The sequence below is a fragment of the Parus major genome, chromosome 2 (genome assembly GCF_001522545.3).
Source record: "Parus major isolate Abel chromosome 2, Parus_major1.1, whole genome shotgun sequence".
In the NCBI taxonomy this organism is placed as follows: domain Eukaryota; kingdom Metazoa; phylum Chordata; class Aves; order Passeriformes; family Paridae; genus Parus; species Parus major.
In genome coordinates this window covers 53,247,905-53,264,520 of record NC_031769.1, presented here as the reverse complement: position 1 = coordinate 53,264,520, position 16,616 = coordinate 53,247,905, and the positions used below count along the sequence as shown (strand labels likewise).

General features: G+C 35.2%; 1 protein-coding gene across 7 annotated transcripts in view; it reads left to right on the top strand.

The window, feature by feature from the left end:
- Window positions 1–16,616, top strand: part of SUGCT (succinyl-CoA:glutarate-CoA transferase) — a 317,087-nt gene that overhangs the window by 125,236 nt on the left and 175,235 nt on the right. For all 7 annotated transcript variants that reach the window (XR_001519311.2, XR_001519310.1, XM_015617376.2 and 4 more), the window contains one exon: window positions 7,242–7,344. Coding sequence is in view for 5 of the 7 variants with exons in the window: in XM_015617376.2 (XP_015472862.1) it covers window positions 7,242–7,344 (103 nt within the window). In the remaining 2 variants the exon portion in view is untranslated. The remainder of the gene's footprint in view (window positions 1–7,241; window positions 7,345–16,616) is intronic.

Genomic DNA, 16,616 nt, shown 5'->3' with positions numbered 1-16,616 from the left:
TTACCTCTGTCTTCCTTTCTTGCGTATGTGCCAAGAGTCAATTTAAAATGACCCTACCTGGGTGGAGGTCAGGTTCAATGGCTACCATTGAGGCCCCTGAGACTCACAGCTCATGTGAGAACTGACAGACTACAGAGCACTCTGTTTTTTAAGTTTCCAGTGGAAATCTCTGGTTTGTGAGTTATACGAACATCTAACTCACAAAAAAAATAACCAAGTTTTAATTGTTGCTCTTTTCCCCCTCTGCATCTTTTGCTTCCACTAGAACACAATAGATTAATATTAATAATAATAAGTAGAACACAATGCAGATTATTTTGTATGTGTATATATATGTCAAGACACATATATATATAGTGCACATGAAATCTGAGATGCATCTGTGCAAAAGCTAGTATAATACAAGTTTTAAAAGAAGCTGCTTTGAGAACAGGGGCTTGTTGACCTTCTTTTTTAAATTACTCCAGAATTTGAATATTAATGCTACCATGCACCTCAGTAATGTAGACAGATTTTAAGACAGGGCATCTAAATGTGTGCTCCAAGGTACTTTGGGAAATTAACCTGTAAATGGAACAGAGTGTGTGGGGGTGTATGAGTGTAGGTGGAAAGTGAGTCGCAGACATGCCCTCAGCCTTTAAATTGAAGCAGTTTCACATAAAGAAGAACACATAAATTCAGCATGATTAGTGCTCCTGCAGCTCTAACTAAATTATTGTAGACTCAGAAGTGTTAGGGCTGGAAATGATTCAGAGTGGAACTTCTATTCCTAGCACTTATATTTTAAAGCCTTATTCTTGACTGTACGCTACAGCTGCATGCTGCGTATATAAGTGTGAGGGGAAAAGGAATGAACAGGAAGGAAACACAGAGGAACTTGATCCTCAGTTAATAAAGTCATTGCTAAATGGTTTCCACCTAGTAACAGAAGAGGAGGGCACCTAAAAGGGAAGGAGTATTGTAAGATGTTTAATTTTCCTGACGAGAAGCATTGTTAAATTCACACTTGTTGAGACACACCCAGTCTTTGTAAATCTCCTTCCCTATCCCTACCATTTCCTTTTCTAAACCAAGAGACTTGCTGGCTGAAGTCACTGTTGATAACATTACAGGAATGAGCGTCTGGTTGTTTACAGCTTCAGCAAGAGACAGGTGTTTGAAGTTTGAAAGACAATTGACCTCAGTGTGGCATAGCTGGTAAGGTTTACTTTCCCCAGTCACCTACCTCACCATCAATCCAAAGAGGGTTGAGCTGTGTAGACATCAGTTACCAGATTGCCACATTTTGCTTTAAAATACTTCATATTCAATTGTTATTTTGTGTTGGCTTCTGGGTATACAAATGGGAGAGATCCAAAATGTCTCAAGCATCTGATTTTTGAACTGGGTAAGCTAATGTGTATTTTCTGTTTTCTTTTCTTACCGTTTAATAAGCTTGGAAGATTTTCTTATCTGTGTGAAGTTCAAGATCCTTTCTGAAAAGAAACGTGCCATTGCTTTTCTGATGACTTACATTTCTAAGATAAGGCTGCTGAAATCAAGGATTTTAAATGAACTTTTTGACCTGACCCTCATTAGCTTTTTAGTCCCCTTGCGTTAAAAGAAAACCAGCCACAAAATCAATGCAACTTTTCATCCTTCTCAATATGCTTTTATGGGTGTGTGTATACCTAGCTGATTTTCAGTTGATTTGCACTTCTTTTGTCGTAACTATTAAAGTTATGGTCCTTTTTTGTAGTTGAGTAAAACAGAGGAAGGTTGGAGAAAAGTAGTTTATTTCTAATGTGTACAGCTTAACATTATCCGACTATAAAAATAACTAGTTCTTCCACATGCTGGATTATCTACTCAGTAGCCATAAGAAATATATTTTACAAGATAGATGTGCTTCCCTCTGCCTGGTATACCACTCCTTAAAAATCATACCTGATTTTAAAGCACCATGCAAATCTTGATAGAGGAACGAGAAAGTCCATTAATCTCTGGCACGAATTTTGTGCATAAAGGTGAAGGTGTATTAATTGTTCTATAAAACTGGTAACAATATTTATAGCATGCAGAAATATAGAATAATTTTTCATATATATAAATTGGATTTGTGGTACCTGCAAATCTCTGGATAGTATTTTATGTAGCTACCACTTATAATCTACAGTATGTGATACCTTTTAAAGTAGTTGAAATATCTCAGCAGTTTGTCTCAGATTGTCAGTACAATCATGTTGATCCCAAATATTTTAATATTTTGTCCATTATGGTTTTCCCAGTGATCCACTAGTAACAGGAGAGTAGATACTAACAGAGATATTTACAGACTATGGAGTAAATACTGTAATATTCACTTTGAAAACACTAATTCTCTATTCACTGTACACTAAAGGATAATGATCAGTTCTTTGAATTTTCCAAACAAATATTTTCTAGGACTTTTGTTTTGTATAGTGTCTTCCATAGATGCTACTGTAAGAAACTGTACCAACTCTCTTACTCATTTAACTACAATGAAAGAGGTGTTTGGTAGTGAAGAGAGAAAAAATTGTAGGTATTTGGGAGTGAAGAGATTGTTGATAGAACAAAATGAAACAAAAACCATGATGCAGATTTGGGGTATGCTAGAAAACACAGGAATGCTATTGTGGACTTTAGCAAGAACAGGAGAACTTTTTGTGACTGACCACACGTAAAAGGCTCTTACTAATCCTAGAAGTTGCTGTTCCATCTGTATTTGGTAGCTGTCCAAAAAAATTTCTCTAAATTAATTGCCATTAGTTTTCTGTAGAAAAGAGCAGTATTTTTCTTCAGTAGATCTTCTAAACTTACTTTGTGTAGAATTGGATGGTTTCATCTGTTAGAGAAACATGGTTACCCTTCCACATGAGACGTAGCAAGGATTGAAGGTTTCCTAGGAAACACAGAAAATGGAATACACACAAAGTGGATTCATTCAAGTTTTTTAAGTTTTTGTTTCATTGAAAGACAGAATATTGCTGAAAAAAAAGAAATAAATTATACTTTAACAATTATCAGGATGAGAAACTTAGAAACACACCCAAGAACTATTAAAATACATGAACTCATTAAAACCATTTCATCTAGCTTGCACAAGCAGACATTCTTTTTATGTTTTATATGTAAAGATCCATTTCTTACTTTCTTTTTTATTTTAATTAAAATTTGTTAGAAAGCAGAAGGGAATGCAGATCATGCTTTTTAAGAAGCAAAACTTCATTTGTAGTTTATGTAAGAAAACAAGGTGTAAAACTTTTTTTGTTTTATATTTAATTTTTTGCCTTTTGGAGGTTTTTTCTTATATTGTGCTGTAATGTTTTTTGATGAATTTGCTGAGTGTACAGTTTAAATTTAGATGATTTCATTTAATGATGCCTGCTAGATTTACTAATTGAAGAAAAATATATTTAGTTGGATTTCTTCCAATTTCAATTATTTCAGCTTATGCCATGCTTTCTATTCTTAAGACATTTTAAAGCATGAAATGTATTTAATGTTAAATGTTCCAGAATTTGATGCCTCATTTCAATACTGCAACTTAAGTATCTTCGTGAGTGCTGTGTAATTCAGTGCAGAGGAGGCTTAGAGTATTGCTTAAAATGCAAATTAGTCATCATGGAGACTTTGACCTCTTCAGGAAGTAAACCTCAGTTCAGGCTTTGCAGTAGATGTCCTAGGAATGGGTTTGTTCTTCTTTGGGGTGCATATCCTTCCTTTCTCACAGATGCTTTCAGAAAGAGCCTGAATTTGAGCTTCATGCCACAAAGTAGTACAGTAAAAAGAAAATTCTTTTTAACTTCTAAAATACTGGTAGTGATTGCAGAAAGCTAAGCTACAGGTTTAAAATATTTCTGCAAATAAATCACAGATAATTTAGAGGGCATTTATGTGATTATATATATATGTAGCAGATGGAAAATTTCCCAGGAAAAGGGACTCATCTGACAATATATGAAGCTGTAGTGTGAACAGTGTTGAGCCCTCCTGCAGTCACTCAGAGTATCTCTGAGGTAAAGATCCTCTTGCAAGTATCATGTTTGAGAGTTAGAATGCTCTACAGTCTTGGATTCTTTTTCTTTCCTACTAGTTCAGGTTTGGAAGATGGACCATTGTTTAGCCTTGTATGTTTCCATCCCAGTGATTTCATTTATGCGTGTGTATATATAATGTCAATTATTTCTTAACCGAAAAATATACAAAGTAGAATATTTTTTGAAAACAACGAAAAAGCATACACATTTTAAAACATGTTAAGAGAAAAAGGATTTGCCAGACCTTCTAAATTCCTGCTGACAGAGCTTTCATTTTCAGAAGAGAATGTTAGTCTTCTACTTGGAAGTTTTTGCTGAGGGTCTTCTCTTGTTATTCTGAAGTGCTGAGCATATTGTTAATGGATACTTAGCAACCTAAACATCAGGCCTTCACTTTAAGTAAAGGTTTTTTAAGTATGGTATTTATTTGTGTAAGTATTATCACAGTTTGTATTAGTTGAGGGAATAATACATACAGGTTAGTAAAAAAATAAAATAAATTGAAGTTTATACAGCTGACATGAGAGGTAAAAATTAACATTTTTTATCCATGCCTTATCTTTTATCAGATTTTTGAAACAGTATTTCTCCCTTAATGATGTACAGCAGATGTTTCAATATATAAAATATAGTTGAATGAGCAAAATAGTTGCATGCTGTTGCTCTCAAAATCTGAATACTAGACCTTTATTGGCAGTGGTGATGTTCTGTTTTGGTTTTAAACAGTTTGCTTAACAATATGCTCTCAACAGCCTGCCTCTAACACAAATAAAGGAAGCTATTTTACATCAGAGTTAAATACAGAGTTTCAGTTTCAAGAGGAAATGCTGTGTGTGTCCCTTGAGGATAATAGACAATCTCTTTTTTTCTACAAAATTGTGTTATTGGGTTTTTTTCCTGTTACATAGGGCAGAAAAACCTAAGCGTAATCTGAAATTGTAGAAATTAATATAGAATCACAGAAATTTTGCTAAACATATAAAAAGGTTCTGCAATGTACGTATACAACTCCACAATATATTGAGTCACTCACTATGGTGTAACTAAAGAAGAATATATATCTTGAAAATTATTCAGATTTACCACAACTTTGGGAAGTAGCCTACTGGTTATAGAGATATAAATTATAGATACTCCCATTGAAAAGACTTAATTTTCAGGCTATCCTTTAAATGCAAAAGTTTTGGGTTTTTTTAGGAAGATATTTATAAACTCTTTCTTAAAGAGAAGTGCAGGAACATAACATAGCAGGACTTATTCATTACTAACAGTTCAACTGAATATGATACATACATTGAGAATTGCAATAATTTCCTAGTGATTGTCTTCAGCACCATGGTTATGAACTTGAGTCCAAGTTCCTCTTGCAGATGTCCTATCCTGTTAAAAATGAGATAGTAGAATCTGAAGTGTCAAAAAGTAGTAGCTGAAAAATGTTTTCCATTTACAACAAGAGATTTATTGGGTCATGAAATATGAAGCATCTCCATTGCTAGCAGAGAACAGCATAGTTTTACATAAACAGCATGTGTAACTGAAGGGAAAAAGATTTGCATGTGAATCTTATTTACATTGTGCAGTGGTATGAGCCCCAAACCTTAATAATAGAGGGCTATGAATAACAAGAATATACAGATTATGAGAATTGTTGTTGAGGGAACAACAACAGGGAAATAAAAATTGTATTTTAGACTAAAATTGCAGTTTCTTAATAGCTGCAGACACTGAGGAAGGGAGGTTATCTGCTTCTCTAGGGTTACTTTTTCCACCAGTTTCCTGCAATGTACCTGGTTCTAGGTTTGGCTGCAACAGAGCACTAAATTGGGTAGACCTTAGATGGGTTCAACAGCAGCACTATCTTTATGGCTGATTACATCTTTACCCTGAAATGTCTTTAATATTCAATGAAGTACATTACGTATCATTAGACTGTGCAGTATTCTTATATCTGTTGTATTTAGAAGCTATGCTGTGTTGTGCTGCATTTCTTCATGAGTCCTGCTTCATTTTATAATACATTTGTGCTTTTAAGGCCTTTTATTTTGATTTATTTATTTATTTTTTATTGCTTCTTACATTTCTTCCAGAATTGTTTGTTGACTTCAGGAATAAGACTTCTATCTCTGAGGAAGGGCCATCCATATTTTGTGCTAAAAGTAAAGCTGAATGTTACTGACATTGTTCCAAATTACTCTTGAACAGCAAACTGGTAGCTATAGAGTACCAGTAATTGAGTGTCCCTTTTAAAGGTTTCTATCAATTTCATTTCCGTCAAGTCTTTAAATCACATCTAATTTCTTTTCAGCGTTGGGTATATCATGAAATCAATCTTTGATTTCTAATAAGCTGGTAGGCTTCTGTGGTATTTATCTTCCTGAAATTTAAAATACTATCTCTGAGTAAGTTCACCTTTTATTTGGAATCCCAGATAGCTGCAGAAAAATACCATCTCCCAGTGACTGGTATTGTTTCAATGGTGTGTGTTCTTCATGTATGCAACTTTAGTAGGCAGATGAGGAAAGAAAATCTATCTAACAAAACAGGGAAATAGAGTGGTGTTACCAGATATAAAACTGAATGCTTAGAAAGAAATAAAATGAGCTTTTTGCATGTGATACAGAGACATGGAGCAATGTGTTCCCCAGCATACAGGCACTGTTTATATTTGCTGAACTGGGTGTCCTTAGGATAGGTTGTACAACCATACAACAAATAAATATGTGATCAGTCTTGTTATCTGATCTAAAAATGTGGTTTTTAATCCTGATGTATGTTTTTGATGATGCTTTACATCAGCTTTTAATGACCAGTATTGTACAGTACTTGCACTGTATCTTTTTGTTGTTAAATCCGTACATAATGGAAAACAAATGTGAAGTACATTAGTATAATTAAGGAAGGGAGGAAACCCATTGATTGTTATTTGAAACTGATGATAAATTTAGCTTTACATCATTCCTGCATTGCTTCAGATGATCAGATAGAAATGGAAGGCACTTCAGAGATACTTCTTCCCCTATGCATTTGGGTTTGGCATTTCTGAAGAACATAGGTAGTACATTTTTGTTATTTTATTCCCTGACTGGGAAAAAAATCAGTGAAGGAGCATGGTAGCAGTGAGAGAGGAAGGAGACATGCTATACATTCCTTAGAATCTGAAAGTATGGTGTTGAAACCACATTCCTTCTTATTTGCTCTTAGGTTTTCAGAAAAAGCGACGACTGAGTGGTTGCAGCTCTTTGAAGGGAGCGGGGTTCCATATGGCCCAATCAACAACATGCAGCAAGTGTTCTCAGATCCTCAGGTTGGTCCTCTCCAAGTCTCTTCCATACATCATTACACATCTTCTGCAAATGCTGAGTAATGATTGCTCCTCCTGCCACGCAGACCTGATTTTGGCTACCTTAAAATGGGACTTGAGAGGTTTATGATGGATTGAGTTTCAGCCAATAGTATGTCATATTAAGAAATAAAGACAGATCTTTAAATTAATTATATGCTTGGGAACTCAGATTTTGCCACAACAAATTAAACCATAGGTATTCCATGTAGACTCTCATATAGAGAGTCTATATTTCAAAACTGCCTGATAAAACTGCAAAAGAAATAATGATATAGTATATAATTGTGTTTTATCACATAAATAGGCAGAGAAGCACCTTTTTTGGGACCCCAAAAGAACTAATTTTCTGTGTGGAGTATGGATAACCAAAATCAATTCTGTTTAAAAAAAATGGGCAATATTTTGACTGGAAAAAGAAAAATGAAGCACAAAATCCATATAAAGAAAGAATCTTAATCATTTATTTGTCTGGTTTCAGTAGCTGAAAACAATTCATCTATGTATCTATTTTAAATATTAAATATTACACTGGATTACACCTGTGTTTAATTAGAACCAATATTTTTATATTTTAATATCTGTAGAGTTATATTCTCTTCATATTCCCTGATGCCTCCCCTGCTTTTTTACTCTCTGTCTTAGGATGGGTTAAAGGGCCCAAGATAAACTGAATTATACTGTCTTGAGTACTGTAACTGACTATTTTATGGCTATTCTAGTGTGTGATGAATCTCCTCTAAGCTGATTTTTACTAAAGAGAATAGCAAGAAGAAATGATTGCTTATTGACTCTTTTGATTTATTCTTCTGATTTTGTACATGTCTGTGTCTGTTGTCAGAAGTGTTTGTTGCGACTGTGATTGTTCCATTGGGAAAATAAGAGCAGGCAAAGCAATCCCTGTCATAAAAGAATATGTTTATAATAAATATTTGTTATAAATATTATTATATTTTAGAGGCATGAAATAATATTTGTTAGGTGACTGTGGGGAAAGAATCTTTTCTTTATTGAATAAATACACTCTTTCTCCTTAGAATGATGTAGTATCATGCCGTAGTGCATGCATGGGCCAAATTTTTCACTTCATAACTTTCACAAGGATTAAGGTTGAGCTTTGAAGAACATACAGCAAGAGTATTTTACTCAGACTTGGCTCTACTTGGGGCAACATTGGAAAAATATTCTGTGCTTTTTTTTGATGCTGAGAATTTTAAGAAGTTGAGTCTACTCTGAAAGAGACTGTTTTTAAAACATTATATGTCATGGGCTATTACTTCCCGAACTGGAAAGAGGTTATCTTGGCGACCTTGGTCTTGTTACAATTTGCCTAAATAACATTTTTCGCATATGTATTATTATATATATATTATTTTTATATATGGGAGGTTATTGCTTAACATAGTTAGCTGACCTATAAAAGGTATCATGGTGATTTGTAGTTAGATATGGCATGTTTTTTTGGAATATTTTCCTGTAAAGGGGCATACTAATCTCCTCCACATGAAACTGCTTTAAAGCCTTCTTTTCTACACCCTTCTCTAAAATATATGGCACCTGGACATTGCTATTGGAAATTTAATGCCAATATTTGTGCATAGCTGTATGTTATACCTTTATTTCATTTCTGAAAGAGCATTTTCTCACAGGTATTTTCAGTTTGAAGGAAGCAGGTAAAAAAAAAGCTGACTGGGGAAGAAGTTTAGCACGCGAGAGACTCCAATCTGGGTATCCTCTGAACTATGAAATCCCAGGTATAATAGGAGAAAACCAGCATCCATCAACAAGAACATACTCTAATCACAGCAAGATTTTTCATAGAATCATAAAATATTATGAATTGGAAAGGACCTTTGCAAGGTCATCTACTCCAACAGCCCTGCAATCTGCAGGGGTATCTTCAACTAGATCAGGTTGATCAGAAACCCTATCCAGCCTGATCTTGAATATTTTCAGGGATGGGGCATTTACCACCTATCTGGGCAACCTGTTCCAGTGTTTTCCCACCATTATTGCAAAAAAACTTTAATATAGCTAATTTAAATTGACCTTTTTTCCGTTTAGAATCATTAACCCTTGTCCTATCACTACAGGTCCCACTAAAAATACTTTAGGTCCCCTTTTAAGTACTGAAAGGCCACAACAGGGAATCCCCAGAGCCTTCTCTTTTCCAGGATGAACATTCCTAGTTCTCTCAGCTTTTCTTCACTGAAGAGGTGCTCCATCCAGCCCTCTGATCACCTTCACTGCACTCTGGTCTCCTCCAACTTGCTCCTTCCTATGTTGTGGACCCCAGAGCTGGACGCAATACTCCAGATGGGATCTTATGAGAGCAGAGTGGAAGGGGAGGATCTCTTTCTTGAGAGGCTGGTCACACTTCCTTTGATGCAGCCTGGGACATATTTTGCTTTCTGGAGTGCAAGCAAACATTTCTGGCTCATGTTTGCTCTCATCCACCAACTCCCTGTGTTTGTTCTCAGCAGAGCTGCTATCAATCTTCTCATGCCCCAGCCAATATTGATCCTGAGGGTTGCCTTGACTCAGGTGTAGAACTTTGGATTTGGCTTTGTTGAACTTTGTGATGTTCCCATGGGCCCATTTCTCAAGCACGTGTGAGTCCCTCTGGATGGCATCCCATCCTTTAGATGTGTCAACTGCACCACTCAGCTTGGTGTCATCTGCAAACTTCCTGGGGGTGCCCTTGATCCCTTTGTCTGTCATTGATGAAGAAATTAAATAGCTCTGGACCCAGTAAGTGCCCCTGAGGGACACCACTTGTCACCAATATCATGTCTTACTGAGACATTGACCCATACCCTCTGGATGTGACTATCCAACCAATTTATCCACCTACTCATCAATCCACCCATTTTCTTATGTGTAAACCCAAACCCAGATTTTCACCCAAACGTTGTAATAATTCTTCCCAGTGCTCCCATTATAATGTGGTTTTCTCATACTCAATTCAGATCAGAAATTGCAGTTCTAAGAAATAACTCAATTTATCACTCAACTTGCATATGATAACCATGCGTACTGATACTGTATGACATGTTAAACTCTTTAATTTTGCATAACACTGTTTGACCATAGCACAGTTATCTGCTTCTCATTGCTATTTGTTTTCAGCCATTGTGAAGAGTCCATAAAAACATCAAACCCTGTACAGTTCAATTTAGCCCAACTCTTATCTAATTCTAATAGATAATACACAGGCTTTGCTAACATCTTCAATTTTGTGTGTTACCATCATGATTGTATCTAAATGTTTTATTTACTTCATTTATCGTCATTATCTTCCTCTTTGATCTTTGGATTTTTATATCCATAATAGAAACACCCTTCATTATAAGTGTAGTCTTGCACTGTTAGTGACCAAGATGCAGTGCATGGGTGTCAGCTCAGCTGTCAGTGCTCTAGGGTGCTCTAGGCTGGTACCACATGAGGACAGAAATCCTAGGAGAGGGCTGGAATAACGCAAGGGATGTCAAGAAGCACGTGTGAGGAAGCTGGGGGAAAGACAACTACAGGAGATTATTGAAATGGTCTAATGGAACTCAATTAGCTACAGGCAGGTTGTGTTTTCAAATTTTATTTTAACTAAAAGGGCCACAGAGCTCTGAAGGCTGGGAGTGGCTTATATAACTCCTTCTATAAACTGAGATAAAACAACATATTTTTTGATCCCAGGACATTTCACTAATATCATTAACAGCTTCAGTTGTACTCCAAGTGAGCTGCCAAAAAACAGGAAATTTCTTTTTTCAACTTTCAACTAACTTGGAGTGCCAGGTGATACTGTTTTTCCATGAATGGAGTGAAATGTCCACTTTTCCCACTGATTATAATCTTTTATTCATTTGTGAAGTTAAAATGAGTACCACAGACATTTGTACTGGTAAGTCAATCAGTCTGTGGAGAGATGTATGTGTGTACTAGTGCATATATGGAGAAAACGTCTGAGAGAAAAAGGAGACTGACTAGTTAAGGGAACAAATTTCTTAAAAATGTGAGGCAGAAAGGAATGTTTGTGAAAGTTCTTACAAATGCCTAATAGACTATTAGGCATTTGTAAGAACTAAACAGTATAGACTATTTTAATGAAAATTTATATAGTGGAACTTTTAAAAACTATTTTTAAAAAATGTGCTCTTTTAACCAGGCCAAGATAGTACAAACATTAAAAGAATTCTTAAAACATTTAAAAATCTTATGAGTGACCTCAGTATGGTCCCATTTAACATACCCTGGGGAATATGTGTATGAAATACAATGTGGTTTGAAGCTTTCCAAACAAAACAAACTTAAAAGAGACTACCATTTTTAATAGAAACTATTCAAATTCTCCCAAAAGATAAAACAAAACAAAAACAGGTACGCACTGTACCGCAGTTAAGTATGCAAGACCAAAGATCTTTGCTGGTTAAGTGAGGCGACTGAAGGTGTTTTTTGTTTTGTTTTGTTTTTTTTTTCTTTAGAACATTACTCTCCCCTTTTTTTCACTGTAATTTCTTTCCACATTCTTTTATACAGTGTTCTTACTTTAATTAAATACTGGCATATACAGGAAGCAACAAAACAACCCATAAGAAATGGGCAGTTTAATAAATTGTAATTATTACAATTAATTTATTACATTAAATCCATTCATGTTGATGAGTTTTACTATATCATTGTTGTCAGCTGGAAATAAAAGGAAAGCCATGCAGTGGCACTTCCCCCATGCCCCCCCAACAGTTACAGTCATACCACACAAGTTGAGTACATCAGGTGTAAGACATCATCCTGATGTATCACTTCTGAGAAATATGGGGAGGGAAATATCGGAGCTGAAATATCACAGCTGGCCCTGATTTCAGCTCCTGCCAAACACCTGCAGACTCGAAAAGGATACCATAACAAAACTCCACCCTGTGGCAAGAGGCCATCCCTTAACAACCCTTCCCTGACTTTGAATCACTATAAAAATTAATTTAACATTTTTTACTGAAACCATAGTCTTCCTGTCCCAGAAGGCCATTACAGTTCCTTTAGCCATTTCTCTGAATATGCCTCAGAAAAAAAAGTCACAGTAAATTGAGTATTGAAATATCTGATAGCTGCCAATTATTTGATGTTTTATTATTTGTGGAAACTTATGAAGGTGGTAGTTCATTTTTTTTTTCATTAACCTTCAGATTGCCTCTTATTTTGGAAGTAATTTTGTGTGCACACTGGCAAAAATTTCCTAGCATCTGGTAAAAGCTTCTACATTCAGTATTTTCAACATATACAACAGAAAAAATTATAAAATGTGCAGAGTGTTTTTGTTTTGGGGGTGTTTTTTTTTTGTATTTTGGGATTTTTTTATTTTTTAAAAAAATTTTTAGATTTTGTGGGATTTGGTGCTGGTTTGAGTTTGATTTTGGTTGGCGGTTATTTTGTTTGCTTTTTTTATTTTCAATATGACCATATTTTAATTGTTATTCTTCGGTTGAAATACACTTTTGTGGCATATTGAAGACTGTCCCAAGATGAATGAAATGATATTCATGTTAATAATACTGTAGGGAGGTTTTTTACATGTAGAGGTTTCTGCAACTGAAAAGCAGCTGATTGAAGGCCTGAGGTAATATGATATGTCTGGAAGTAATTCCTAACAGACAAGAGAGGAATTAAATTTTGCATGTGTCTATTTAATAGGTACTAAAACTGGTTGGAAATCTTATGATGGAATGTTTTTACATTTAAAAATGCCAATTCATTGAAAGTGAAACAACTGGATGAACACATCTAAAATTAAACTGTACTTTGAATCAGAAATTCTCCTGTATTCATGCCTCTACTGCTAAGTTGAAAATGTAAACTGCTTGGCTTTGGTGTTTCAAGACAAATTTTTATTTCAATTTTTAAATTCTGCACAATGGAAAAACACTACACCACCAGTCATACTCAAGCCTTTAATTTTGTCAAGAGTAGTTCTCTTGATTAAATTACAAAATTACAAATGTTTCAATTACTCAATTACAAATGTTTTCAAGCTTTTGGCCTGTGGGAATTTTATAAAAGTAGATTCTGTTCTAAAGGAGAATGCATTAAGAAATGGAACATATTTCAAAGAAATAAAATGGAAAATCCAATTCCAGTACTGTTTGAAGTATGTGTTTTTCACATATATGCAATTATGCAGTATATACGTAGTATGAGAGAGTTCTATATCCAGATGTTATGGGAAAGTCTCAAAATGAAACAGCACTTGTACTTTGGTATGAAGAATATTGTAATAGGAAGCGTGTTTTAAATTTTGGCTGTAGTGAAATCTGGTCCATGACTATGCCATGTTTGTGCATGGCCTGCCCCTGTTAGAATGACTCATGGAGAGCTTATAGTGAAGCCTTGAAAAAAGCCTGTATGTTTACATTAATGACAGGATTTTGTCTGTACACACATTTAATATACAATTATTGTCTAGATAAGAAAAATTGTTGTAAACGAGTAGCTGAACAATTTCTATTAGGAGGTTTTGTTTTTGCTTGCCTTTAGCTTTACAGAATTTCCAGTGCTGGTTGTCTGCTTAAATCTCAAGTACATTGGGAACATTTCTGGTAAAATCACCTACTCATGTGGGATAAATGTTTCCAGAAATAAAGTTTTCTTTTAACCATACCAACGTATTCTGACAACAGGGTTTTCCCTGGGAGATCTTCTGCTCCATTTTAGACAATTAGTTCTTTCTCCAAGAGACTTGAGCAGAAGGCTGATGGCAGCATTGCAGAGATGCTCTTTTCTGTTCCATGTTTTTAAGGTTAGAGGAAAGGAGCTGGCTATTAGTAAGGAGACTGGAGTTGCACACAGTGCATGTTTCACCTGTTGCCACATGTTCCCCAAGTCCTTTATAAACTGATCCCAAAGGTGCCAGTTTGGCTTGAGACCTAGATAAGAAATTGTCTAATCACGCTAGATCAAATGTTTAGGGTTTTCCCATGCTTGAATTTTGATTTCTGTAAATGTTCCAATAAATAAGAACGCCAACTTGAGAACTCACCACCAACTTTAATGCAGAACTTGTAATTCACACACATTGTTATACTTCTAAAAGAAGTGATGTCTTTCTGCTGTACCATCTCCTTGAAGCATGCAGGATAGACCTGTCTGATCATTAGGAGGGCATTTAGTCTGCCTTCTGAATGAGGTTGCTGTCTGTCAAATTCTTAATTCATTTGATTCAGACTATAAAAAAGTGAAAGAGCTAAGAAGTTGCAGAAATATAGCATCCGTTTTTTGGAAGTTGAATGCCAGACAGGAATCTCTTCCTGCATCTGCCACATGGTTCCCACATGGTTTTGGATAAGGCACTTCAATCAAAACATTAAAAGGTCGTTTCATGTGTGTGCCTCATGTTCTGAGTACCTACATGTAAAATACATAGCAGTGCTGAGTCCTCATGGATGTAAATGAAGCTGTTTAAAGTGTTATTGGAGCACCTGAAAAATGTGATGGTGTTAAAATAAATGAAAAAACTAACATAGTGGGTCTATTCTTATTTTTCTCTATTTTGGCTTCTTAGCCATGAAGTTGGAACTCTGAGAAGCAGTGTTGTAAAGGCACAGTAGTTATGCTTCTGTAAAATATAACTTCTCATGTGAGAGCACCAGAAAAGTTGGGGAATTAAATTTTTTGTCATGTGACTTAACTGGTGTATATCAAAATAATGCCTTATAAGAAAGAACACCACTTTTGAACATCTTTACTGAATGATGGAGGAGCCTGACAGGAAATAAATTAGAGCATGCTTGCACTGCATTTTCTTTGTGCAAGCAAGCAAGTGATGCTTAGGAGCAGCAATTTTTCGGTGCCCTTTTAAGTGTGTACATATATGAATGGTATGTCTTTAGCTAAAGTATTTTCACAGAGAAAAGTGTGATCTAAGTATTTGTGGGTTATGAAGAGTATAAGGTTCTTAAAAAAGAGATCCATTCTCATAAAATAGTCAGTTGTGTTTAAAAATTACATTGCAGTCATGGCCGTTCAAGGACGTGAAGGGTCACCTAGCCCTTCTGGGTATTTCCCACTAGAATCACATGTGTCAAAAGGCCATGCTTGGGTATGAAGCAAAGAGCCTGTTTTTGAAAACTCACAGTCTTTGATGGGCCTCACTTATAGGAGTCTACATGTCCCTTGTGCCTCAAATTCTTGTATTAGCTTCTGGCTTGCAGGAGTTACACATTGGTTCCCTAATCTTGTAGCTCATCAAAGCAGCATCCGTTGGTTTCAAATAATTTGTGTTTGGTGTTTCACGCTACCAGAGTATGCTCAGGATAAGGCCATCAGACTTTGGTTTACCGAGCTAGATGATGTGTAAGGTCTGAGAAGTTCCCTACAGAGTGTGAGCCCAGCCCTCATTTCTGTTTGCATAAACTGTGTAACTGTAGGGTCAAAAGAGAGTTTTTAATTAACCCAGTTGCATTTATGTAATATTTGATGAGTGTTAGGACTCTTACATGTATGGGAAAGAAAGGAATACGAATACATGTCTATCTCATGCAGTCTCTCAGCCTGAAGTGAGTTTAAATGCTGAAGTATTTGATTCTTTAGAAGAAGTTGATTTTACTTTTTTTTTTTAATCTGAGTATTCAGTGAATCATCACCACAAAGTAATATTGAGTTAAAATAGGCATTCTTTGCTTTCCCCACAGTATGGAAGTTGGAAGACTATCCATGACTGTTGGTTGCTTGGCTCAAATCAAATAAGTATATAAAATAAAGTAGGAAAACAACATTGTCTCTTTTAAAATATTTTTCTTAAGTAGATGTGACTTTATTTACTAAGCAAATTTTAAGTAGAATCATCAATAAAAACTGTGATTTCAGATTAAATTTTAGGCATGTGTCAGTATAACTTCTTTGAACAAAGGGTTGCCTTTAATGTTTCTTACAATTTTTAAATCTTTTTCAAAATAAATACAACCAAGTTCTCTCAGAGTTTATTTGAATATAACCTAGAGATTTTTTGTGATTCTCTCAGAGGCCATAAGGGCTAGATTTTATCCTTGGTCTTTATTACCTATATTGATTACAAAGTTATTTATAAGTAGTGTGGTGAAGCTTTGTATTTTGAGTTAAGTTTTGTAGGCAAGAAAATACTAAAGATATTATGGAGAATACATATTTCAGAATCTCAAATGATTGTAGTTACAGATGATGATACAAGTATTCCAGCAAGGAAGAAAATAAAATAGAAAATTCAATGACAACAA